This window comes from Amphiura filiformis, chromosome 18, assembly GCF_039555335.1.
Source record: "Amphiura filiformis chromosome 18, Afil_fr2py, whole genome shotgun sequence".
NCBI classification, from domain to species: Eukaryota; Metazoa; Echinodermata; class Ophiuroidea; order Amphilepidida; family Amphiuridae; genus Amphiura; species Amphiura filiformis.
The window spans coordinates 22247527-22275037 of NC_092645.1; the positions used below are offsets into that span (position 1 = coordinate 22247527).

The 27511-nt window shown below is 36.9% G+C and overlaps 1 protein-coding gene across 1 annotated transcript; it reads left to right on the top strand.

The window, feature by feature from the left end:
* LOC140139997 (ornithine decarboxylase-like) lies at positions 1-27485 on the top strand. Its single transcript, XM_072161806.1, is given in 12 exon segments — positions 1-218; positions 7898-8028; positions 10091-10413; positions 12898-12994; positions 20119-20367; positions 21368-21669; positions 21982-22159; positions 22512-22645; positions 23378-23482; positions 23484-23505; positions 24469-24556; positions 25249-27485. Coding segments are annotated over 10 exon segments (1470 nt in total). The 5' UTR covers positions 1-218; positions 7898-8028; positions 10091-10308; the 3' UTR covers positions 25439-27485.
* The last annotated feature ends 26 nt before the right edge of the window (positions 27486-27511 follow it).

Below are 27511 nucleotides of genomic sequence, written 5' to 3' on the forward strand. Positions count from 1 at the left end.
TTCATCCATTTTCTACAGCAGCGTAGCACACATCAGTTTGATCGCCGTCCGAAGCATGTTGGAAAATTTACCATAGAAAATTGGTAGGGGCTCATCATTTTGAACCCCATTTTCAACGCAAATCAACAGAATTTTCTTCTTAAATTGTGGTTCCCCGAACCGCCACCATTCCTCGATTACATAAACCCCGTTGTTTCTCCTCGGAACCCTCCATTCAGGTAAGATTTCATGATTTTTTACGCCGGAAATATGGTGACACGTTCGGCATCCATATGCATGGGCCATATGGAGTGTTTCACATGTTATGTCAAATTATGTCATACAAATGTAATGTATTTTGGCAACGTCCATACTTTTTGTCTCAAATATTATGTTTTTAAAATATGCAGTAAATATTAGAGTAATAAAATGTATGTATCAGAAGTTCATTTGGGGATGAAAATAAGGGGAAAAATTGGGAAATTGTTAACATGCTTTTACAATGTCAATGCGTAACATGTGTTGCATTGCTATTGCATAAGCACGTGCAATTAAACACATGAACGTACAGCACAGACTGAAGTCGGAATGCAGACCATGAGACATGTCATGCATGATGTAGGGTTTAGGGCATTTCGTGATCCACAGCCTCATCCCCCCACTTTTCTCCAAAAAAGTTGAGATTTTTATATCACTGGAAACCTCTGGCTCATAAATGTTTATGATTTTATGTACAAAATATATCTTGCAGATTAATTCGTTTAGCAAAGATATCGTGAAAATTGAATTTCGTTCCGGTGCACCAGAACGAAATTACAACGCATTGTCTACTATATAAAGGCCAATTACAATTGATTCTTAGTTTCCTGTTTCCGCCTACCTCCAAAGTAGAGAATTGCAAAATATTTAATTATTTTATTTATATTTTGGATTTTCTCTTTAAAAATAACTTTTAATGACTACCATTTGCTACTTTCTGACTTTGATCATATCATCTATAATGATGAATAAACATAGAACCTAATTGTACCATTACTTTAATATGTATAAAATCAAACATCTTAGTAAAATAATTAAATGCATGCTCCTTGTCAAGATGGCTTGATGTAGGTTGCGACCACTTATTTTAAAATAAAGAAAATAAAAGATAATTAATAATTAATAATTAAAAGTCGCCTCATCCCTGGTTTTCAACCATGAAACAGGAAACTAAGAATTAATTGTGAAGGGCCTAAACTATGGAGCAGCTAGATACACATAATCATGCATAACTCGCGAACGCAAAATCAGAATCAACAGAAATGTTGGGAATAGGTTTTTTTCGTGGATATCTAATGAAAAATGACATAAATATAGAGGATGCTATAGGATTAATTGTGATGTTTCTTTTTTGGTAGAATTTATAAGATTCGGATTAAATACATGTTTGAATTTTTTTGCAGTACGGGGTGCCGGTACTAACTCATGACATGAACTATTCTAAAAATTCTATTTACACATGTGAGAACTGAGAAGCATGTCTTTCTTCAAAACAAATTCATTTCATGACATTGCCATTGAATTGATTCACAGTTTTTTGTCAAGAACGACATTTGTTTTATGGGTAAAATTTCCGAAAGGCTCGCAAAAATCATTGCCCCCCTTTTGGCTCGCTAAAATTTCTTCCCCCCCATTTTACCCTCCCCCAGCAGGGCTCTTAATTATTAACAGCCCGTACATTTTGAGAGCGTGCTGACTGCAGAGTGTAAAAACGCGGAAGTGGGGTTCTGATTGGCTGATAAGTACAATTCATAACAATATAGACCGATAATCTGATTGGCCGATTACGCATCAAAACGTTGGTCGGCACAGTTCGGCGCTCTTGTCATGGCATGCTAATCGGGGTCAGAATTTTGGCGTTAATCAGAGAATCGATTCTCACAAAGATTCCCGTATTTATTCTGCAAGAATCAAGATTGATTCTTGCACTGTGAAACGAAATTCTGACCTTGTGCTTGTAGGGAACACAAAAAAGCTCCGCGTAGCCTAGTTGCTCATATGGGACACTCGCATCAATCTGGGCAAGGGACTGCCGTTCTTCTCTTAGTACTGCTGTACTACACCCCTGGCGCTATAATTTTTGAGAAAAATGCTAAAATAGGCACAAAATTGGGCAGGGGTGTTAGTAGTACCCCCTAAGGGGGTACTACACCCCTGCCCAATTTTGTGCCTATTTTTGCATTTTTCTCAAAAATTATAGAGCATTGGTGACAAGTAAGATATATTATAGGGGCAAGGACTACAACTGCTACACTGGAAATTTTATTTCAGCACAGACAACAGTTGTGGAGTTACAGTCAAAAATGAGGGAAACCCAATATTTGATCAATAAATCAATAACTACTTGCCTTGAGTTGCTGAATTTTCAGTGCAGTAGTTGTAGTCCTTGCCCCTATAATATACATATTTTACCTGTCACCAATGCGCTATAATTTTTGAGAAAAATGCAAAAATAAGCAAAAAATTGGCTAGGGGTGTAGTACCCCCTTAAGGCTAATGAAAGTTGATTCCTTGTTTCCCGTTACCCTACTCCGCTCAAAACCAATTGCTGGCCAAATATTTCATTATTTTGAATAAAACAATGATTTCTAACAAACTTAAACATGACACCAATAAAAAAATGTGGTTTTAAGTACCGGTATATCATAAACCTCTTCCTGTTGATTTTCAGGGATTTTCTTTGCAGTAGGAGCATAGCTGATAATGGTTTTAAATAATGAATTGATAATGAATACCTACTCACTTCTCTGTCCCGCACTTTTTGATCTGCTCTGATCTCATCCCGTAAAAAATATTGTGAAACTTTTGATAATAGTTGTAATCACCTTCATGTGATTGTAAACTACATCTGTAAACTACAAACTGTGATTTATCACATGTATATACATGGGTAGTTATTGGTTTACACCTGTAACAGATGCAATAATGAAATTGTATGAAATAATGAATAATGAAAAATGAAATGGTCACCTACACAGTCATGAAAAATTGTGTAACGGGAAACAAGGCATTGACTTTCATTGGCCTAAACCCAATTAAATTGCAATTGCACCCAGAGGTGTATTAGACAAAAACACTGTCAATTTATGTGTAGGCTGTGTTGGGGTGCTTCTGTGAGAAAAACTATGAGCATAATGAGACTCAATGAGAGGGATACCTCCAACAAAGTGCTGATGACATGGATGAAATACATATATATGTAATAAAATAACTTCTCTGTTAAATTATGTATTATGTAAAAGAGTGTACCATATCCATTCCAATTTATAAGCGTCCAGGGCGCTTTAACAAAGTCATTTTGGGTGGGCGCTTATTTTTACTTGGTTTACCTACTTTTTTCGTAAGGGGCATTTATTAGAGATAAATAATTTACGTATGTTGTAAAAGGGTCCTGAGACGTTCTAGTAGCTTTACTGATGCAGAAAATGTATTGCAAGTTTACACAGGACTTATATACTATAGTCTTCCAGCTATTTCACTGTATCGATGTGATGTCTAGCTGCAGGGGTAGCGCTAGAACTAAATACTCCAGTGTCCTCACTCCTCAGGGACCCCCGAACTTGCAGGAAATTAAAAAGTAGGGGGTCCGGAGTAGAGTTTGTCCGTGTTGCACAAATGCAGCATAAACAGTATGTCTGAAATAGCGTTAGATTGAAAAACTGGGGGTCTGCAGGACCCCTGAACTTGCAGAAAATTTAAAAACAGGGGGTCCAAACTCTATTTTGGTGGGTCCGGGACCCCAAAAAGCAACCTAGCGCTACCCCTGTCTATCTGTCACTTCAACATTAATGGCACCCTTATAGCAAATTGAAAATACCCTCTGGGTGGGCGCTTATTGGGGCATGGGCGCTTATTGGAACGAATACGGTATTTCTATTTCCATTCTTCAAGGAGTTGAAGTAGGAAAACATTCTAAATAAATTGAAAGACAGTACAGTGTCCGAAATAAGGAAAATATATGGAGGTTATCCGGAGGATAACTAAAGCATAAATCCTGCTTGTCCTCAATACATTTTGGTTGTCCCCAAAATGTGTCATACTTTATGAGGTAAAATCGAGTGGTTGTCCAGGGGATAAGTACATAGCTCAATATGGTTGTCCCCAGTGATTTTTGGACAAGAGGATTTATTTCGAACACTCCTGGTACCCAGTACATTTTTTGCAATATTCACTCTTTTGAGAGTACATTGTACATTTTTCATGTACAGACTACTTTTTCAATCATTTTCACTTTTGTGGAGTGAAAATTTTCCACTCTAAGGGGTTGTCCTCCATTTCACTCTCTCATTCTTTTTTCCACTCGGTGTACAATGTACATTTAGAGAGAACGGTTAATTATAAATATGAGGGCCTCCAAGCCTTGAAATAAGCGGGCGCGGGGAGCAAATTTATTCTCGTAAAGCCACCGATTGCTCCTGGTCCTTGTAAAATTCACATGAACCAGGAGCAATTTTCTAAAATAAATTGCTCCTGGTTGCAGTTTTGCACTTGATGCAGTCGTGCTGGTATGCTGTATTGTATTTATGCAGAAAAGGATTTAATATTGAAAATTGCTCCTGTTTCTTCAGAAATTGCTCCTGGTTCTTGTAAAATCCCAGTGAACCAGGAGCAATGTTCAAAACAAATTGCTCCTGGTTCCGGTCTGCTTATTTCAAGGCTTGAGGGCCTCCCCTTGAAAAAGCCCAAATGCAAAATTTGCAATTATTACACAAAAATGAAGTAAATTTACATTTAATAATTAGGGCGTCCCTCACCAAATTTTCAGAAAGTCTGGACGATATAAATTTATTTTACTTGGCCTTAAAGGGAATCTGTACCATAAACTTATCAATGGCTATATAGTTGCAGCAATAATAAAAACGACAAACAGTAAAAGTCCCAAGCTTATATACATCCAAATAAAGGAGAAATTCTGAATTCCTTACGACGATTAGTGGTGAGTTTGCGATCCATGGTGGCTGCCATATTGATACCCGATGTATTTTTATTACGCTGTAACGGTACCCCGATTTTGAAACCAGCAAAATCCGTGCCACAAGCCTCGTCCCTCGTGAACTTTGGTGGTCAACACAAAGCGAATACTGCCAAAGTTCAGATTCAACATTCGTTCAAAAGAAAACGCGACAATTTCTGCCCATAAAACTACAGAAGAACATAAAAAAATGTATTTTAAGTAATATTTATGATCAACAATGTCTTTTGAGAACGAAAAGTAAAAACAGCACTAAAAACCAAAATTCGCTGTAGGGGTCGCGAATGCCATACAGCAACACACGCTCGCCGTGGGTCTGTGTGAAAGGTTACACTACCGTTTGTGGCAGAAAGGATTCACAAGCAGCTATCATGGCGGCTCCCTTGAATCGCAGAAATGAAGGATTAAAAGTGCTTTTTCTTTGTTAGGAATATTCCGAAATTCATTTAGAGCGTCTGGTATGTTTAATTTAGGGGTATATAACTATATTAGCCATTGATTAGTTTATGGTACAGATTTCCTTTAAAAAAATCAACAAAATGTCCCAAGGGGTCAACAGCTCCAAATTTCAAAATTGCTCAGATTTTGTCCAAAATGATGCCAAAGTATTCCTCTAGTTTGCAATTGGCCGGTTGGCCCACATCGTTCTTGAGTAAGGTTAAAATTAATTTGCTTTTAAAGTACCATATTGAGGCAACTTTTTCAGTATATTACAAAATAATACATAGCGCACCTGCCACCTGATCAACTTTAATACTCAAATTATTTTTATTAATATTAAAATTCCAGGTATTTACGGCAGATTTATTCAAGGATCAATATAAATTATAAATATTATATTTTAAAATAAAAAATCAAAACACTCTTCAAACATGATTAATACTAGTGCAATCAAGGGTCGATTTAGTCTACTGCACCGTTGGATGCAGCTTATGCAAAAAGTACTTGCTTACAAAATACAAATTATTATAAATGTTGCCAGTACCGTACCAAATGCTCTTACTTTACTATTCGACCAGGATGACAATTTTGACATCCTCATTTGTTTACAAAGAGAGAGGTAGGCAAAAGACTGTCAAAACACACGTTTCGGACCAAAATGTTTTTGCAACCTTGTCAGCAAACTTGCGTCACACATGGACGCACATTTTTTAAGCCTTAATGGGAAATGTGTTTAAACAAAACAAGGATTTGTAGTCAAACTGCCATCCAGACAGATTAGCAAATTATTTTTGGAATTTGACGCACTGAAACCCAAGCATACATTTTGGACTCATTAGTGCAATTTAGATACATCTTTCATTGTTTGACCATGCACCAAGCTTTTGCTTGCATTTTAAGTCTTGCCTTTTTGAAATGTAAGGATGTTTTGCGCATATTTCGACATTTTTGCATATTTTCTCAACTACAATACATACGGTACCATTGAAGAAAACATTTTTAAGTACAGTATTTAACTAGAACGATAACCGCACCATAGCTGAACCATGTGGCTTCGGCAGTATATTGTGGTAGGCCTGAGTCTGTAATGGACATAATCTCGAAATGCTACGAAGGTATGACCGCCCGAGTGGTGTTAATGAAAGAGGAAAAGTAAAGAATATAAAATAAACTAGAGCACCGGTGCCCTTGCAAAGGGCACGAGGTAAGTTAGGCGGATGACTGTGACGATCTGATCAAGCAGCAATACTGTGCAGGATAGTATTAATTTTAATAAGACTGTTTTTATTAATTGCCGTTTTAATATACTTTGATCGTGAGAAGCTGGCATTTTGAAAACTTGACTTTTGACCTCTGTATGACCCCCTTAATGACCTTAAAATGAATTTTAAAATATTTAAAACATGTTAAGAATGTCATAAGGATCATTGCATTTAAATTTCAGCTCACTTGAAGCATTTTGAAAACTTGACCTTTGACCCCTTTATTGCCCCTTAATGACCTTAAATGAATTTCAAAATATTTTCAACATGTTTAGAATGTCATAAGGATCAGTGCGTTTAAATTTCAGCTCAATCGGATGGAAAACTTGACCTTTGACCCCTTTATGACCCCTTAATGACCTTAAGAAATTATTACACTTGGCATGAATTTTGTTTATTTTTGCACTTTTCTCAAAAATTATATAAGCATTGGTGACAAGTAAGATATGTATATTATAGGGCAAGGACTATAACTACGGCACTGAAAATTCAGCAACTCAAGGCAAGTAGTTATTGATTTATTGATCAAATATTGGTTTTCCCTCATTTTTGACTGTAACTCCACAACTGTTGTCTGTGCTGAAATAAAATTTCCACTACAGTAGTTGTAGTCCTTGCCCCTATAATATATACAGATCTTACTTGTCACCAATGCGCTACAATTTTTGAGAAAAATGCAAAAATAGGCACAAAATTGGGCAGGGGTGTAGTACCCCCTTAAATGAATCTTAAAGTATTTTTTAAATGTTTAGAATGTCATAAGGATCATTGCATTTAAATTTAAGCTCAATCTGAGCATTTTCAGTTAAAATAACCTTTTTTGACCCCTTGATGACCTCCGACGTTTGAAAATATTTTTATTATATTCTTTATGTGTTTCTCTTTCATATGACACCACTTGTGGCATTTAGAGATATGTCCATTTCAGACCAAATGGTTAGTCAGTTAGTAAGCTAGTAAGTAAGCTAGTAACATTCACTCTTATAGGCTGATACCATTTCATGGTTCACAATAACTGAAGTGTGTGCAGATGAGATGGACAGCATTATGACTCTATTATAGAAGACTTCATACATAATGCAGGTTGGGAAAGTTACATTTTGCATGTACACAAAAATCTATGTGCATTTCGTGCAAGTTCAACTTTTCCAAACATGTGAGTAAATTTAAAACTAATTACTGTGTAAACTTGTGTATTTTGCAGGGAGGACACTGTAATGTTTATTGGAGCGAAGAACCTGAAGGCGCTGTCAAGAAAGAACTAGATTTCAACTTTGAGGCAATCTGGGATCCCAGCTGATATTTGCTGGGATTCCTCTGGTTTTATTTCGCCGTGTAAGTATTAAATGTTCTGTAAACTTTCAGTTCTTCCTCCTAATAATGTCTTGTGGGTCTAGATTTGTCCACTCCGATCCTAGACTACCCCGTAGTCCACTTGCCCAATACACTTGTGCATACTCTGGATATTGTATTTAAGCTTAAAAACTCTGATTTAATTTAATGTGTGCACAATTGATAGATTTTCACATCTGGTCTTTTCAGTCACCCTACTCCCTCTCTTTGTTAGCTTCCCAAGTGGACTACTGACTTTGCCTTGCCTTGTGGTTAAGATTTTTAACACGGGACTCTATGGAGAGTTCTGGCCTAACTAAAATTGGCCATGATGTAATGCATCTTTAAATGGATCTGCCTTGTGATTGGCCGCCCATATCTCGCTATGGTTTAAATCTTCTGGGCCAGCGCCATTACCATTAACTACACCATACACAACTGTCTGGTATTTGCGGCGCTTTTGTGTTGACGCAAAAGTTAATCTCTCATCAAACATCTAGCGCGTCTTGTACTATACCATGTTTAGTACTTGTGGTTAATGGACTGATAAACAAGTATGCTTGACAGTGTGTTTTTAGAGAGCAAAGTCCAGGGGGTAAAGTTCTGCTTACAATTCCAAGTCAATAGTCGAATTTTCGGGGTTCGCTATCAATAAACTGGTAGATTTCAAAATTAAAATTGTTCAGTATTAAAGTGAGCCATTATAATTATGCAAGATAAAGTTGCATTCAATTACTTTTATTGTCACTAATCATCTGATATTTTTAACTCTTTATGACCATTTTACTAGTGAATACTTTAATTTTAATAAACATCAGTATAATTTTGAGTTCAACGAAATGGGTTCATCATGACTAATATTAACATATTTTTTAAATAAAATTCGACTATGGCATAGTCTACTCCGATTCCTGGCATTCCCCGATTCACACCCAGGGCTGCAAATTCAGCGAAAATTGGACAATCGATTCTGGCAACGATTCTCCTAAACTTACATGTAAGTGTGTGAGAATGAAAATTTGTTCTCCTAAAATAATGTCTTTTAAAGAAATGCAGTAAGATTCTTGCACGGTTTGACGAAATGGCATTTTGACACCAACCCGGTGCAAATCATCCCAAACAATTTGGAATGATCCCTCTTGATCCATTTGTAATGGTTTATTGCTGTTAAACAAGCCTCAAAATACCTAACTGCACAGTGGGCCATTTTTAAAAAAGGGAGCTTAACCCTTGTATCATACCAAATGTAATGTTTGTTCACACTCCTTAATAAATTAATTAGGCGCCCTCTATAATCTGCGATTATGAACTGTGACTGATGGCTAAGGCCCGGCAAAAAACGCGATCTCGCTTTTCATGCCGTGATTCTCGCTATTAAACAATTATCTCGCTTTTTAAAAAAGTTTCCAAGCAGTGCACTTACTATAAAAATGTTGCTTCATGCCATAAAAGTTCGCCAAATTGCATTAAAATGCAGTTCTAACTTCGCCAAAGTGCAGAATTCAACAGCATTGCAAGCACAAGGTCGAGTGAAAAAGCCATCCTTTACTCAATAAAAACTGACATTTCATTTCAAATGAGTTCAAGTTTAGGCCAAATATCATTATATTTATTGAATTACTGGAATATTTTGACTATAAAACATAATTCAAGGTCAAATTTTTGTCACTTTCTTTCTTCGACACCGGCAATCGACCTTGTGCTTGCAATGCTGTTGACATTTTTTCAAAATTTTGGATCTCGTTTTTTACTTCAAAAAATTGTGTTTTTTGCCGGGGCCTACTGATGGCAAATACTAGTAGTTCAAACAAGGGGAACCACTACTCTGAAGTACGGTAATAAACTTTTCCTAAGCTAAGCCAGGAGCTTGCACAAAATGATTTCGCATGAAACTGATCCCGATCCGCAACCGATCTGACTGAAATCTGCCGCTCAGATCGACCTAATCTGTTCGGTTACTTGCATCCCGTAGAAATATCTTTAATCTTAAGCTTTTGATTACGAGTCAAAAGATCTGTGATTGTTGAATTTTGATGATGATGATATTATTTTTTATTCTTTTTAGCCTGCTTCGAATCTCCTAGTACACCCACCCAGCTTGGCTGCTGAAGCTCGCAGTATTTTGTATATATCCGTCTGAAATTGAATATTTTATCAAAAACAACTCACTTGTGCTATAGATATATTGTGCCAATAACGACATATTGAACACAAAAACAGTTACTACTATATTTTTTGTACCAAGTTGATAAGCAAGGGAAGGGGACTATAATCGTGTCTACAATGGAAAAATTAGTGAGTGGTAATTTTGAAGCGGAGGTCTACTCTCGTGAGACCGGCGTCAGGGACATCATAGAGGATAAGTTGGTCAACAATTCCGATAGGGAGGTAAGAGCTGAAAGAAATTGATTTGCCAATTTAAGTCTGTCTCATAGTTTAAGGTAGGCACCGGACATTCGCGCAAAAGCGCACATTTTCGCGCATTTGGGTGTCCAAAGCGCATTTTGGGTTCCATCGAGAATGTTCACGATTTTGACCCATCGATAAGCTTAAAGTTAAAACTTACGATTTTATGCCCCAAATCGGCAGCATTTACAAGAAAATTCACGCAATATTGGTTCTAACTTCACTTATGTACATCAAAATACAAATAACGATCATTAAACCAAGCATAATGTGGGGAAATTTGCCCTTGCTTTTTCCAGAAACAGGAAATGAACCGGAAGTCGTTCAGTAATTGATTGACATGCCATCGCTTTTACCGATGTTTTTTCGTGTTTTGCATTGATAACAGGGGATCACACATTTTAGCGCATTTTGACCTATTTTTGGCGCATTTTCGCAAGATTTTGAAAAAGTGGCCAGCGATTTTGCCGCTTTTAATTGCGCCAAACTCCGTGCCTAGTTTAAGGTATAATCAGGGCTATACAAAATCCACAGTGCCATGGTACCATGGGACCCAGAAAGAAATTCCAAAATCGAGCAGAATTTGCTGGGAAAAAATTCAAGACTGGGAAAAATATCCAAAGATCTTTCCATTTTTATGTGGCTCTGAAAATTTTCTGGGAACACAATTTACACCATCACTCAGGGAGTGTCTTTTGGAATTTACAGGAGGGAATTAAATAGCTCTTCTGGAGCCTACAAGGAGAGCTGTTTAGAGCAAAAAAACCCACAAATTCAGGAGAGCAATGCAACAGTGCCCCAGCTAAGTCAACATGCTAATTTTTGCCCATGAAAGGCCTAATTGTATTAAAGGGCCAGGAATTTCTAGGGGTGTTGCCCTCTGGACCCCATGAGCCCACCTGTAAGTGTTCTGCCCTCGCAAAAATTATTCCAAACAGTTCCCAGAAATGGGATTATTTTCTGCTGCCCTGGGTATCATTTGCAAACCAAATATTAATTTCAATTATTGTCTCTAGTTTACACAATCATGAGATAAAATCCACTAAGGCCACCTGAATTAAATCCAGCGTCTCAATTTCAAAGCTGCCGCACGCTTTAGTAAAATCAACAAATTTCTTTCTTTTTTTGTTACAAAAAGGCAAAAATAAAACTCAAAATTCCTATTTGATTTCAAGTTTTCAGCAAGAAGTTTTCAACACAGAGAAGAATTATTTTGTAGCAGTGACTTTATTTGTCTACTATTCCAACATTTGCAACAGACATTGGAAACTTTCTGCATCAAATGCTTGTCGCAAAGCCTGAACTGAAAAAAATTAATTAAAAAAAAACCGCATTCCACATGTTTTCAATTTCTCACAAGCTTTGAGACTCGGGATTATTTAATTTTAGTGGCCTAATGCTGATGCGTGGCTAAATGACCCAAAAATATCAACGAAAGGTTTAAAAATCTGATTTATTTTTTTATTTATTTTTTCCAAAAAATATTTTTGAAAAATTTAATGTGAAAAACTGAAAAGCAATAAGCTTTGCTCTCTAAACAGCTGTTTTTAATTACATACAGCTAAAAACGTCCCACAATGTAAAAGCTGGGTTGGTCAGGCCAGTAATGAAGGTTTTGTTTTTTGTTGCCTTGCATGTATTGTATACGTGTCGTTGTGTACATCAGCTTTTTTCAATGTACATTGTACCTTGCAATCTGTTTGAATTAGTGATGAGATAAGGGCTAAAACCAAGCAACAGGAGCCGTGTTTATTTACACAAAGATGTAATTTAATTTTTTTTTAGTTCTCGTACCCCTGTTCTGGAGTTGGTCATCCATTTTGTTTCTTTTTTCAAGCTCCAGCAATTCATTAGGTGGCAGCCCTAGCATTTAGGAATGATCCTAACATTTAGGTCTAGGTCCAGGGACACTTTTTTTTTTTTTTTTTAATTTGGTGCCGGGCAGGGTATTTCCTACCGGTAATGTAATCTGGGCGGGTACCCGCTAGCCCGCCTGAAAATGCCAGCCTTAATTGCCACACAAAGTCTATGGTACACTGGTCACTATGAAAGGTGCATGATCTGGTTACCAAGGGAGTTATGTAATCACTTTGATACTGAATAGGCTATAGCACTCCAGCCATGGCATATTGATTTTTCGAAGTAAAATGCATTCAAATATCCAGACAAATTAATGAGGTGTCACTGGAGCTGGAATAGATGAGATAATAGGTTTAGCAAAATTCAGGGAAGAGAAATATGTGATTATGCAATTATTGCATGGTTTAAAAATTATGGGCATATCTTTGCAATTTTCCTGCTACATTATAACCATCTTCATCTTCTCTCCTTTTTCGTTTCTTTAACTTCCGATAGCAAAAAGCAGGGTTGGGTGTTAGGGATAAATTGGGGTTGCACATTTGCAGATATTGTCATTATGTCACATGTACATGCACACTAACCTTTGACCTTTCATATTTCCCACAGGATTCTGACGATGCCTTCTTCATAGGGGACATTGGGGATTTGGTCGCCAAGCAAAAGAAATGGCTGACCCACCTGCCACGGGTGGAGCCATTCTATGGTAAGCTATTTGATCTACTAAAGGAAAATTGCTTCATTTTGTGTTCATTGTGGAACTCTCCGTACGCCAGCAACTTTGCGAGTAGCAACACGAGTACACGAGGGCGTACGGTGCAGCTGCAACATTTTCAGAACTGACCAATCGCGTATGTGCAATAACATGTGTTCCGTCTGTGTCGTAAGCTGTATACACACAATACATTTCTAGTGCATCACTCCATTGTTTATTATCCATTGTTGTCCAGTGCATTATATTTTACGAATCACTCTTCAGCGAGGTTATCTGAAGTTAGCGTGCACAAATTATATAAACCTGCACGCTAAACAAAAGAATCTAGATAATACGTGCAAGCTGCCCTTTAATAACCTCAAGCAAACCTCTAGAAACACCAAGAGATTGATAAGTAAAATATAATACACAGAACAACAATAGATTAAACTTTAATCTAGTACTGAGTACTTGAAGAAAATCAATTGTCAACAACTGATGAATACATCACTCGAAGTAAACATACATATTATGGAATTATGACGTCAATAACCTTCAGATACAAAATTATAAAGTAAAAGATACTCGGGATTTATTTAAACCATTGCTGTGACGTCAGTCTATTCAATAAACTGTAGATTATTTTCTACGAATCAACACTTTTCTGCACGAATCTACAGTTTAAGTGTGGATTCGTACAAAACAAGTAATCTACAGTTTATGAATAGAATTACGGCCGCTTCTAAATTAAGTGTTAGGAAAAGGAACATTATTGTTTGTTTGTTTATTTCTTCTTTATACTGGGTCCATATTCAGGGGAAAATTTAAGTATTCCCTGTTCTTCCATATGGCCCAGTTAATATCATTATCTGAGTACTTGAAGAAAATCAATTGTCAACAACTGATGAATACATCACTCGAAGTAAACATACATATTATGGAATTATGACGTCAATAACCTTCAGATACAAAATTATAAAGTAAAAGATACTCGGGATTTATTTAAACCATTGCTGTGACGTCAGTCTATTCAATAAACTGTAGATTATTTTCTACGAATCAACACTTTTCTGCACGAATCTACAGTTTAAGTGTGGATTCGTACAAAACAAGTAATCTACAGTTTATGAATAGAATTACGGCCGTTTCTAAATTAAGTGTTAGGAAAAGGAACATTATTGTTTGTTTGTTTATTTCTTCTTTATACTGGGTCCATATTCAGGGGAAAATTTAAGTATTCCCCTGTTCTTCCATATGGCCCAGTTAATATCATTATCATGAACAAATAAAATAAAATGAACGACATTCAAAAATTATAAAACCATTTTACACTAAAAACTACAACGAAGACAATACTTTATTTGTATTTGCGCTGAACTTACGTTTTTCCACAATTATATAATAGGCCTACCGAGCTTTTATAATTGTATAGGCCTAAAAAATTTTATTTGTATGTAAAATAACAACGCAAATTTTGCATTTTGAGTGCAATTCGGCCATTACACATTTGTGTCATAATCTATTATTCTGCCAAGATTTGCATAGACCTATGTTCTTCTTTTTCTACTTTTTTTAAATTAAAAAATATTTTATCTTTCGTCATTTTTTTTTCTTTTCTGTTCTTTTTTCTTTTTCTTTCTTTTCATTTCAGTCGCTTACGTATTTTTTATTTAGGAAACTTTGCTATACATAATACACATTATGTATCAATACATTTAGGCCTATTTGTTTATTTTGTATGTTTTGACTTTTGTGCATGTTTAGTAATGATATTAGCCACCGTAGATCTATTTTCTGTTTAATTTTTATTTGTCTTTCGTGTACAAACTGCATTTTTGTTTCAGCTGGTGGTATTGTGGCATGCTTGAATATTAATTACTTATACCGATCAGTAGCCAGTAGGCCTATGCGATAATTAAACATAATGATTAAATATTATAAATATAAATATTTATTATAATTAAATATTATAATAATGAAATGTAAAGCTTATGATTATCTGAGACAGGTTTTTCTGTCTGATATTAAGTCTTTTTAGAATACCACAAACCTAAGTAGGGTAGGACTAACTATTATTTTTTTATTGCTGTTATGGGTGCTAAAGATAATGATATTTTACAAATTGTGTGTGCTTAAATTAATGCAGCTTTTACTGTTCGTTCAGGTATTTCATGTTAACTTATTTTATGTTTATTCTAGTATTGTTTCTAGTTTTTATACTGTATCTGCTTTTGAGTTTTGACTATACCTAGTTGTGTAGGAATTGTCAATAAAGACCGCATAATAAATGTTAGCAACACTCCATGGGGGGGTGCTGGAAGTTGAGGTCGGGGCTTTTTTCCGCGTCGAAGGCGGCAGAGTTTTGTTGTGGTTTCTTTTTTGTTTGTTTGTGGTTTTTTTTGCCGCTGAAGTTCGGGGACATGTAGGTATTATCATGATTATGGTTCAGACCAACCAAATGAAAAAGAAGACTCTGTTTACACATTTAAAATGGGACATATGCTTACCTTTGTTCGGCTAAATATAGAATCATGTTTTAGGTCCTATTCCCTTTTCGGATGATATCTTCAAAACAAAGCCAGTGAATCAACAATATATCCTTTCAATGATTACGAGATGCATTTCAACGAAGCTAACAAATTATTTCAATAATACCATGGTTGATCCTAAACCGGAGAAGAGTTTCATTGCTTTGTATCCTTACTTCTGAGTATTTTCGATAATTTCCGTATATATGGCAAATAAAACAAATCATCATGAAGATAGTCAACCTTCGTCTCCAATAAAATCTTCCGGTTAAATCATGTGTAGTAATATGCAGAACACAACACAGGTCTAGCTATCTTCAGGTGCAACACAGCAATGATCGGTTGACCATTTGATATGAACCCGTGACTATTATGGCAATTTTCCTTGTTATGCAAAATAAAGACCTATTTAAAAGCACATCAGAAGTGCATGGTATAAACAACTATTGATTGTTCTGCGGAATCAATTTCAATGATAAGGATAATCTTTTAGTATGTACAGCCACTCTAAACACGCTCAATGTAACACCATTATTAACAGATAAAGCAGCCATCAAACTGACTATGATGAGAAAATAAACAGATAGTGGAGACAGGTTATTGACCAGTGTTTTTAATACATGTTTTAATTATTTTTTAGACTAAAAATATTAATATTAATCATATTTTAATGTGTTTCTTCTATTATAAGTGATGCCCTTGAAGTGTATGAGGATAATTACTTAAGCAGAAGTGCATTAAATCAAGATAATCGCACTTGACCGTAGAGTTATTGCATTTAGCTAACGGCTCTCGAGCTAAATGCAATAACTCTACGGTCTTGTGCGATTATCTTGACTAATGCACTCTGCTCAGTGAATTATCCTTATCATACTTGTATGTGGTGGGAAAGTTCTACGATGAACACAACTTGAATAATTTTCCTATAACTTTGAGCTAAAACATTCTCATTTATGGTGGCACAGTTCTTAAGCCTCCATACCACAATCATATCTCAACACTTGACCTCAAGTTTTAGAGAATGAGTTTTTGTTCCCAACTACATTCAAAGGTCATCTAATGAATGTATTAAAGCATGTTGTTGGGCAGGGTTGTAGTTAGAGACTATTTAGTACCGGGTGGTATTTGAGGGAATTTTACATGAAATAGACAATTTTATTGAAAATCACCTAAAGTGTGGCCAAATTCTATGTGATTTTGCAATTTTTGACACTTGAATGCTTGGTGCTATAGAGCTTAGATTGTTTATCAGTGGTGGGCTCTAAATCTGAGTGTTGGGCTCTGCTGCCCACCACCGCCTGCCATAGCTGCATCCCTGATGTTGGGGTTAAAGAACTTTCCTGACAAATGAGCATGTTTGGGCTGAGACCCTGGTGTTTTGACCCATATAATTTGTAAGCAGGAAACTGGTATCTATTAGCGATCACAGCTCAAAGTGCATGATGGCTATAAGGGCAATAATTAGTTCACAAAATAGTTCCTGTGAAAATTTTAATTGCAAAAAGTAATTGTGAGGGCTGCTTTGCATAAATTTGTTTTAGGTGTTTTTTTTACACATTTTCTTTCCAAAAAAATCATCCAAATTGTTTCCTTCTGGGTGCATATTTTCTAATAATTTGTCAAAGTGCACCCAAATTGAGAAAATTTGGGTGAAATGCACCCAAAATGGAGAAAATTGGGTGCTCAGATTCTTGCAAATCTGGTCAGGAGAACTGGAACCTTTTAAAAGTTAAAAGTTGTGAGGGGTTCTCTTTCAAACCCTCGATTAATGGCATTAATAATTTTAGGCCTAAACAAAAGTTTGATTGTTGTAACCCGACCTACCCTAATATTAGGCCCAACCCTATGGGTTTTTTTTTGTGCAAAAAACAAACAAATTAAACAATTTGTTTAGGCCTTATGATGCTCAGTACTAGGAAAGTGTACTATCATGGGTTTCATAATTCTTTTGATATTGTATGGTAGTTGGTTTATAACTGGTGAGAAATTCAAGGCTAAATATATTAGAAAACAATACAAATTACTGATGAGACCTTCAAAGTGACCTGGAGACTGCACCTTTTCAGTTATGCATTATAATCATTGAGCTGTGACAAAATATGTTTGTGGGGCACGCCCGGACCATATTGTTTATAGTAAATACCTGAATACAGACTTGGTCACCATGTGTTAACTTGAGACCCAATAAGGGTGGTGGGCATTTTTCGCTGTCATCGTTTATTTTCTCTTTGGAAGTAAAAAAGGTAGGAACGTAGTAAATTTGGTATTAATGAAAGATAAAATATCAATTGAATTATTCTGGAAAGTTTAAAGGTATCTTGAACAGAGTTAGAATGGTATCTGGTATCTGATACTATCTGATTCAATTGGCTAAGTAGGGTGGTGGTGGCCAGGTAGTGGTTCATGAGCAGCGTTCGAAATTTTGGTTGTCCGGTTGCCCGGGACAACTAAAAAAGTCGCCGGACAACCAAAAATACTGATTCGGTTGTCCGCCGGACAACCATAAATGTGTAGCCAAAACTCACCTTTGTATGTGTATCTTTTAGCTGGTAATATACGGACAACCAAAAACTTTGACGGACAACCAGAAATTGTAACCTGGTTGTCCGTGGGACAACCAATTATTTTTCCTTAATTCGAACACTGTTCATGAGGTAGCGTTACACTATAAATTTACAAACTAGAGCTGTGCAATATGTACAAGCTATGGCAAGTTTTATTTTGAGTACCTTGTGGCGCAAAAATGTTGATATTTTCCTTACAAATTTGTGTTTATCAATACATTTGATACTATATTTGTTGGTATTTTCTAAACTTTTATTCTGCAAAATAGTTGAAATAATAAACTGCCTTGGGCTAATGAGAGGGGCATGTGTTTTAGGATAATATTCAAGAGTGAGTGGCATGGTCACATTTTTCACTGGTTGTTTAGTTTGATGTATTGTTGGAATGACAGTAATAATAATTGGTATCACATTGATAGCTGAAACATCACTTTGTTGATTATGCAAAGTGTCTGTGTGTAATGCAGTCGATGTGGTGCAGTCGATGCAGTCGATGTGGTTAAAATACATGGGCTACAAAAACAAACTAAAAAACAATTACAGTTTGTCCACCCCGAAGTACAAAGTGACAACGTGCGTAAGACAGCATTCGAGAACTCACCCCGATTTGACTGACACAAGCGTGAAAAAAATATTTGACTGTGAAAATAACAATAAAACATATATGCTTATAGGTCATTTCTGGGGTAAAATTGTCTGTAGTTTCTAATTTTACCACTTAAAACCTTGTATCTAGTATAGTTTTTGAGAAAAATATTGATTTTTGGTCATTTTTGTCCGAAAAATGCCATTTTTGTGTGACAAAATTTTGGAGCCATCCTTTTGAATCACTGATTATACCCATTTAACCTTTTAATGATGATCCATTTATCACTTTTATTCATTAATTGAGGGCAGTACCATTCAGTCAAAACCATTATTTTCCATATTGATCATTTATTTTACTTGTAATGGTCACTGGACATTTGCAGTGACAAAAGATTCACGAAGAAACTCAATTTTCGGACGACAAACGGCTTGTAACAGTCATAAAATTTGATCAGAAGGTACTACAAAGAAGATTTCCCCCCTCATTTGATTCAGCATTTAATAAGCTAAATGCTGATAATAATTTTGTATTTATTATTGTTTATAAACAGGGGTGTGAGAGTTCAGATTAAAATCTGAATTCAGATTTTTTGATCTTGATTTTTATCTCTTTTTCTGCACTTCCTCTGTACAAAAGTATAGGAGCTTTCCAAATTTCAGACTTTTTCAGATTTTTTCAGATTTTTTATCTGTCAGGTCACTCACACCCCTGTATAAATATTCAGAAAAATCACAAAATGTTACCCCTACCCCTTTATTTTCCAGGGCGTGAAAAAAATACGCATTTGATAAAAAAATCCAGGCTATTTTAATAATCGACCTATGGACTTAAAATTCAAACTTGATGTGCCCAAGATACTTGGCTATAACAAGTTTTTTGGTGCTCACTGTTTATATTAAAAAAGCCTGGATTTTTTTAACAATCTGATATGCCCATTTTAGAGCCCTGGACACACTTTTTTGTATAGAAATTGCATGGATAGGAATTTTGGATTTTGAAAACGAAAGCACTGTAGGCATTTTTGACTTCAGATTCAGATTCTGCACAAAATTTCACTATAGAAAAAGTGTATTGTTTTAGCAATAATTTTTGGCAAATTTGTCGGTCAAACCGGGGTGACATTTCGAACCTTGTCGTAAACAGTGCGAAGTGCTGCGTCTCTGCTGCAGGTATATGTGCCTTCAAAGTTGGCACAATGTGCGTCCTCATTGGTACTTTGTACTTCAGAGTAGACTGACTGTAGTATAGGTATATTTCTAAGGTTCAACAAAAATATTTTTAGGCCAGATTTATGCAGCTTGATTCATCGAAATCCAATAAGTGTGAGATATCCCTAACAATAACCTTGTAATTAACCATTTAAAAAAAAATTTAGCCAAGTGCCAAATTTGAGTCCTGATTTTAAAATAAGCTCGTACCTAACCCAGTCTATAAATGCTCTTTTCATTCCTACAGCCGTCAAATGCAACCCTGATCCAGTGATTCTGAAGGTTCTCGCAGCCCTCAAGACTGGCTTTGACTGCGCCAGCAAGGCGGAGATCCAGGCCGTTCTGAACCTGGGTGTGCACCCCTCGCGCATCATCTTTGCCAACCCATGCAAGCAGAAGTCTCACATCCGTTTTGCTGCCGAGAAGGGCGTGAGCATGATGACGCTTGACAACGAGGCCGAGCTGTACAAGGTCAAGCAGATCTTCCCGAAGCCCAGTGAGTATAATCCTGTGACGTCTAACATCATCTACCATGTCTATGGCCGGTGTCGACAGGTCCTCTGTCGGAATCCTGTCGACAAAATGAATTATGTCAACATATCGACAGAACTTCGTCCATGGCCCAGTAAAACTTCGTCTGGGAAGCTCATTTTCACTCAAAATATTGGCCATTTCCAATGTATTTTCAACAAAATGCAATGCCAAATCTTATCTTTTACCTACTATTTCGCTAACTTTTCATATTATTTGCCTTCAGGGGCATACTTTTGACAGTATTTTGCCTTGTTTTCCGGTGTAAATTGTACACTTTATCGCTATGTGCTCGCTATGAAGACGGCCATCTTGAATTATGCTGAAATTGCCGATGGTGTTTATTTTTAGGCTAAATTTTTTTAATATTCCTAAAATCATGAAAGAAAAAAAGTCCTGGTATTTTTTCGGAACCCAAATGTATGTCGATGTCAAGATACGAAATATGTCGACATCAAACGCCGGCCCTAACCATGTCAAGTTCTTTAAAGGAGTTTATTGATCCTAGCATCCTCTTTTAATGTAATTTTTCAATTAGATATATCCATGAAAAAGCTTATTTCCAAATAAATTTCAGTTGATTGCGATTTTTTTGTTCGTGATGTATGCATGATTATGTGCATTACACTGCTCCATAGACAATTTGTTAAACATCATAGTAGTAGTCAAATCATGTGAATTGAGATATATGTCTCTCTACTGGATCACTTCATTCATGGTTTAAAGCGGTAAAAGAAGTGTGACGAAACTAGGTGTAAAAAACTTTTCAGAATGCCAAAAGTTTCGAAAGAATTTCAAAATTAAGGATGTTGGATGAGGACAATCAAAGAATTTTTTTTTGGCTAATGTTGGAAATTATGAAATTATCTGTGGAAATGCTTATCAGTTATATCACACCCTGTTTTTTAAGCCCAATACAAGCCCTGTCAGATAAATTTGACTCAATCCCTCTTTTATCTTTTCAGATTGGTGCTACGTGATGCTAACGGATGACTCCAGCGCCCAGTGCCAACTTGGGATCAAGTTTGGATGTCACACTAAGCACACGCCCTTCCTCCTGGATAAAGCCAAAGAACTGGAACTCAACGTCATCGGCGTTAGCTTCCACGTAGGGAGCGGCTGCCGCGATGCGCGTACGTTTGGCGAGGCCATCCAGGACGCTAAGGATACCATGGATCGTGGCAAACGGTTGGGTTTTCAGATGAACTTGCTGGACATTGGAGGTGGTTATCCAGGACAAGCTTCTGCCAACATTCCTTTTGAGAGGGTAGGTGTAGCTTGGCAACTTGGATTGCATTGATTCTGAATGAGAGGATTGGTAAACAGGGATGCAGGTTTTCTGGATTTCTGGAAATTTGGCCATATTAAAATATTTTTTTTTTTTTTTTTTTTTTTTTGCATTTCCGGAATTTGTTAATATTTTTGTCATGAAAAGACAAAAACATTTTGTTACGTAGTGGGAAAAATGCCTTTTTCAAGTCATCACCGATTAAGGTGAAAACGGTATGTAAATTGACACTTGTTTATTTTTGTACAAATTCATTTTAACATTTAACATGCTGGATTTAAACCCCCACAGTTTTGCGAGGTCATCAACGAAGCTCTGGCAGAGCATTTCCCACCAGGCTGTGGCACCCGCATCATCGCAGAGCCGGGACGCTTCTACGTCGCTTCGGCCTTCACACTGGCAGTTAATGTCACCACCAAGCGCGTTGTGGCCCGCGATCTGCAGACGTTCAAAGTACCAGAGTCTGAGGGTACGTACAAATTGGGTAATTCGAGGGCTGGGAAGATGGAATTTAATCTACTGTATTATGTTATACTGTATTTATTCGTTTGCCGGTACATGATTTTTCATGTTTTTTGGATTTTTGGAATTAGGCAAGTTGTTTTTTTTGCAGGATTTATGAAAGTGTAAAGTAACTTTAATTATAAAAACTGTATTTTCACATGTGTTATTTTCACGCCTGCACTTCCAATCGCAAAATTCGCAAAAATAAAACCATCGTGGAAATAACAATACAGTATTATTTGTGATTTAAACATTCTACTCTTAGTCTTAATCAATCAGTAATTAATGTAAATTGTATCATATTTTCTCCCCGATAGATCTCGTATCCAACTCTGTGGCCCCAGACCGTTGCGAGGAGCCTGCCTTTATGTACTACGTCAACGACGGAGTGTATGGTTCCTTCAACTGCCTGCTGTATGACCACGCCACTGTGGAACCTGCCCTGCTCAAGGTATGCCTGATAAATGATGCATCGCCTGTCCTGATGTGCATCTTAAAACGATAAATACCATTACATTCAGCATGTTGTATCGCAGATAAAGTTGAAAAAACCTGTAAAGGATACTACTCATACTGGTTCTTTGTATAACAAAAGTGGACATTTTTGTTCGATTAATTGTTCGCGCATTGCCAATTTTAAACCATTTCTCTTGTTTTTACATTACCGTTTCTTTTCATTGAGTTTCTTTTCATTGACCTATTCACAAAAGAAATATATTTGTGCATTGTTATTTTTGCGGTAGTATCTTAGAATTTGAAAAGCGCGAAAATATATGTAGCACAAAAATGTCCACATTTACAGTAGCCTTTGATAAACATAAACATTCTGCTTTGTTCAAAGTCAAAAGTCCAAACACACAAACATGTACGACTTATGCCAACAAAAATTGCAACAAATCGCATCACATACGGAAGAAATGCATGTCGGCTCTACTTGAATTAATGAGATTCAAGCGGTTGGATATCCAGGCATATTGTCCTTCGCACAAAACTTTTGGTCCAGCTTTGCAAAGGGGACACACTGGCAGACTACACAAGCACACAGCTTTACAAAGGGGACACACTGGACGACGAGACAAACAACATAGTCTGCTTGGCAGACTATGTATACGGAGCGCTTTTCCCTTTTTGTTGCGATGTCAGCTTAACCAAGGAAATGTTTTGATTTCTTTTATCTGTTTAGGAGCGTGACGACTGCGTACCAACCTTTTCGACCAGTATTTGGGGACCATCATGTGACGGGCTGGACCGCATCATGGAGCACTGCCTCTTACCAGAGCTGGAAGTGGGGGGAATGGATAGTATTCCAAGGTGAGTCGGTGAGGACATTATTTGGTGACATTTTGGTAACTTTGTTATGTCAAAGAGATGGGATTGTCACCTAGCTGGTCGGCAGTAACCGCCACTAGCAGTTGCCGACTGGCAAAAAAATAAGCTTCTTTCTGACTGGCAGTGCACAAAATCGGCAAATATTGTTTGATTGTGTACAGAATTTAGTAACTATATCAAAAATCAAGACCAAAATGGACAATTTTTCACGTCCATATATGCATATAAAACTACAATTTATAGCGACACATCGCCGCTGTAACATTCACTCGATTGTTTATGCCGCACCATTGTAACTTGTTGTAGTTAACATGGTTTGGTCAGTAGGTGGTGCACTAATACATAATACAGTCAGGTGTTTTCTTGTAAGTAAATTAGCCAGCACTCTCCTTGGGAAGAGACATTGTTGTGAGACTGCCATACTCATTTTGTCTGTGCACTAATAGATCAATAAATATCATAACTAGTGAAGTCCAATTTGGTAGCGATGTGATTATTGGATGGGCTGAAGGGATGTTGGGGTCAAGGCCAAGGGTCATCTTGGGGCCAAATGGGGTCAGTGTGTGCAAATACCGAAGAATTTCAAAGTTTTTAGGGGCCTGAGCTTTTGATCCTAGCAGTGACAAGACAACACACAAGCATGCATATTATAGGGACATGGACAAGACACATAGAATTAAGGAAAAGCCAAACAATAGAAGACATCAGACAGTGTTTCCTAGAAAACATCAAGTTTGATGTCAAGAGTACATTGTAGGTAAGCAGGATAAGGGTATGAATGAAGGCAATAGGCGGAATAGAAAAATGAATAGTCAATAAAAAAACATGAATACAAGAGCATAATACGAATTTAATGAAAATGAAATAGAAATCAAATAACTGAAAGTACAAAAAAGGAAATATGTACAACTTTTAAACAAGGCAACTGTTTTTCTTTCTTCTCAGATATGGGAGCGTACACCATGTGTGCTGGATCCGAGTTTAACGGTTTCAAGCGACCAATCTGCTACTATGTCATTCCAGAAACCCTTGTGTAAGTTGGTTATAAACCCTAATCCTTGCCCTAACCCTGAACTTTGCCCTTACCATAATTTAACTCCTAATCCTAACCTATATACATGACCTTAACCCAAAAACACTAAGTCCAGGAATGCCAGATTTCCTTGGGGACCTTCAATTGTAGGATTTCCTACTTTTTGTTACTCCAAATTTGTGTGCTTTTTCAGGCTTTTCCTGCAAAATCACTAAAGGCCACTGGCATCCCTGGAGTTACCCTAACTCTACCTTACCCTAACACTAACCCAAACCTAATCCTAAACTAAAATGCCCTGAACCTAACTTGAACACTTTTCGGATGTCCCAGGTGGGTGTTTGCTTGTAAGTAAATTATCCTTCACTCAACTTGGGCTGGTGACAACTCTGGTTGCAATGCCTGTGTAAATGTAACCATCCGCCACAAAGGGGCCGTAATACTGGCAGAACTAGTAACGAGATACAGTCCATTGAACCTTTCAATGAACAAAAGAAAAGAGAAAAGGATTGTCAGCCTATTTATTGATTGTTACTCTGGTATCTTCCAAGCATGGGCAGTCACAAATGTGAACACAGTTTCAGTAATTTGTTTTCCTATCTTCAAATCGATTTCCATTTTCATAGAAATCTCATCTCGAAAACTTCATGTCACAACTAACACCACCTCATAAATATGTTTTTATTTCTCCACAGTCCGGTCATCCAAAACCTGTTCCCAGATGACAATACCTATGCCTGCTACACATGCAAGGAATCAACTCACCTTGCCCCGTACAGCCCCACCCGCGCTATTCCCATCGCCCGCTCACCCAGCATCATCGACAGCGACGACTTCACCCTCTACAGCTGCTCACCGCCCATCACCGTGGGAGCAGAATTCTGACTAGGCGTGGTGAGGTGACACGGATCGTCATTTGTGAAAAAAATTCTGGTGGAGACGATCCGGGATGGTACTTGGAAAGTTGGTAAAGGTCTCGGGTCATCTTGCAGTAAACACTGTATAGTAGTAGCAACGTCTTTGTGCGAAATCTGCCATCTGTTTGCATTGAGATAGTATACTGCCCCACTGTGGTAAAAGGGTCAAAACTGACAAACTGATCTTTTTGAGATAATTGATTAAAAGAGTGTTCAGCTGGCATAGACCTGTACATGGTGACCCATCTTAATTTGGGTATTTATTGGTGTTGGCGTGTTAGAATCGACATGTTTTACTCAATTTCTCAATTTAAAAGATGTTAGTTGTAACCCCTTTTACTATGGTGGGGCAGTAGAGTCAATATTGTTGCTAATGCAATGTGTACTTGAGGTGATCAGGTGTCGAAGGTCATTTTATTATAAACACTGTATTAGTAACAAATTGAGGTTCATTTGCTGTGAGATGACATGAGAACACAAGTGTGTTTATAAACGAGCTTAGCTGGGTTCGGGCTGACTATCGTGAACGTTTCAAGCTTTATATAGTTCATTTTTTGTGGGACGTGACCTTTGTCGTAATGAAGGCAATCTTTCTGTAAACCCACTATAAACAGCTTGTTACCTATTCTTTGGTTCACTTCAAATTCGGTAGTGACATCGATGCTTTCTCGCGATTGTATTGCAAGCTTACCAACAAACAGCCCTGTACGCTCTGTGCGATTGACTTTACGCACATGGTTCAATACTGCTACAAGTGAAATAGGTCATAACCAAACTTGAGGCAAACCAAATAATAACGATAGTATAGTCACATCATTTGATTAAAGAGATGTGCTTTGATATAACACCTGTGGCTAGCGGTATATTTAGATGTGCTTCGATGTAACGCTTATACATGTTTATATAACAATAATTATCATGTGCTTCGAAATGACACCGTTGGCCAGTGTATAGATCAGGCCAAAATGTAAATAAACTCTGAATCACCACCAATGCTCAATCCACACTTCTATGTTAAGGGCACTCACAACATTGTATTATTAGAAATGATTTGTTGAAGCGCAATTGCATAATTAATATTTATTTTAAAACCAAATTGACTTATATTTGAATCGAAATTACATAAAATTCATTGAAAAAATGCAATATTGTAGCTTATAGAAATTGAGTTTTTTTGTTTTTGTGGTTTTTTTTTCCAACATTTTGTAGTTCTATATTTTGTCAGTAAATTTTGAATTACTGTAAGTTTATATTTTGTATAGAGGTTAAGACTAGGGGGATTCCGGACTGCCATGTTTATGTGTCGCAAAGGAAAAAATGGTGTACCGATTGATTACTGTATAAGTGGAAATTTTCGCGAGGATTTTATTTTCGCGAATTTCCCGATTAGAGCTCCAACCGCGAAAATAACACCTCGCGAATATATGCCATAATGTATTATAAGTATAGGGGAGGACTGGGCAATCGCGAAAATAACATTCGCGAAAATTTGTCTCTCACTCCAAATCGCGAAAATAACTACGCGAAAATTACCACTTATACAGTATTATGCAGTGTGTCATTTTGGTTGGGCTAATCCAGTTATCCATACACACCCTATGGAAGAGGTAGCCTTAATCTCCCACACAGGGGGTGTAGATTTCAAATGGAGTGTCCCATTCAGGTAACCCTATTTGAAATTCACACTCCTTGTGTGGGAGATTAAGGTTGTGTCTTCTGTATGGGGGGTATGGATTTCAACTGGAATAGCCAAAAGTAGTGCCTGTTTGACTGACATGGGTGTAATGCGGTTTGTGTGAATTACATACAGCAAGCGCTACAAGGACAAAGATTTCGACGCTCATATGTGAATTATGCTATTGGACCCAAATGTGACAATTCAATATGGGGGATATCCCGTAGCATTTTGCTCCTGTTATACAAAGTCCAGAATCCCCCTTGTTTATCCTCTTATATGGTGATTTCACGAAAGGTCATTAGTTCAAATCTGTCTCCAGAAGACATGATGCATGCATGCATAAAACACAAAAGAAATCCCCTG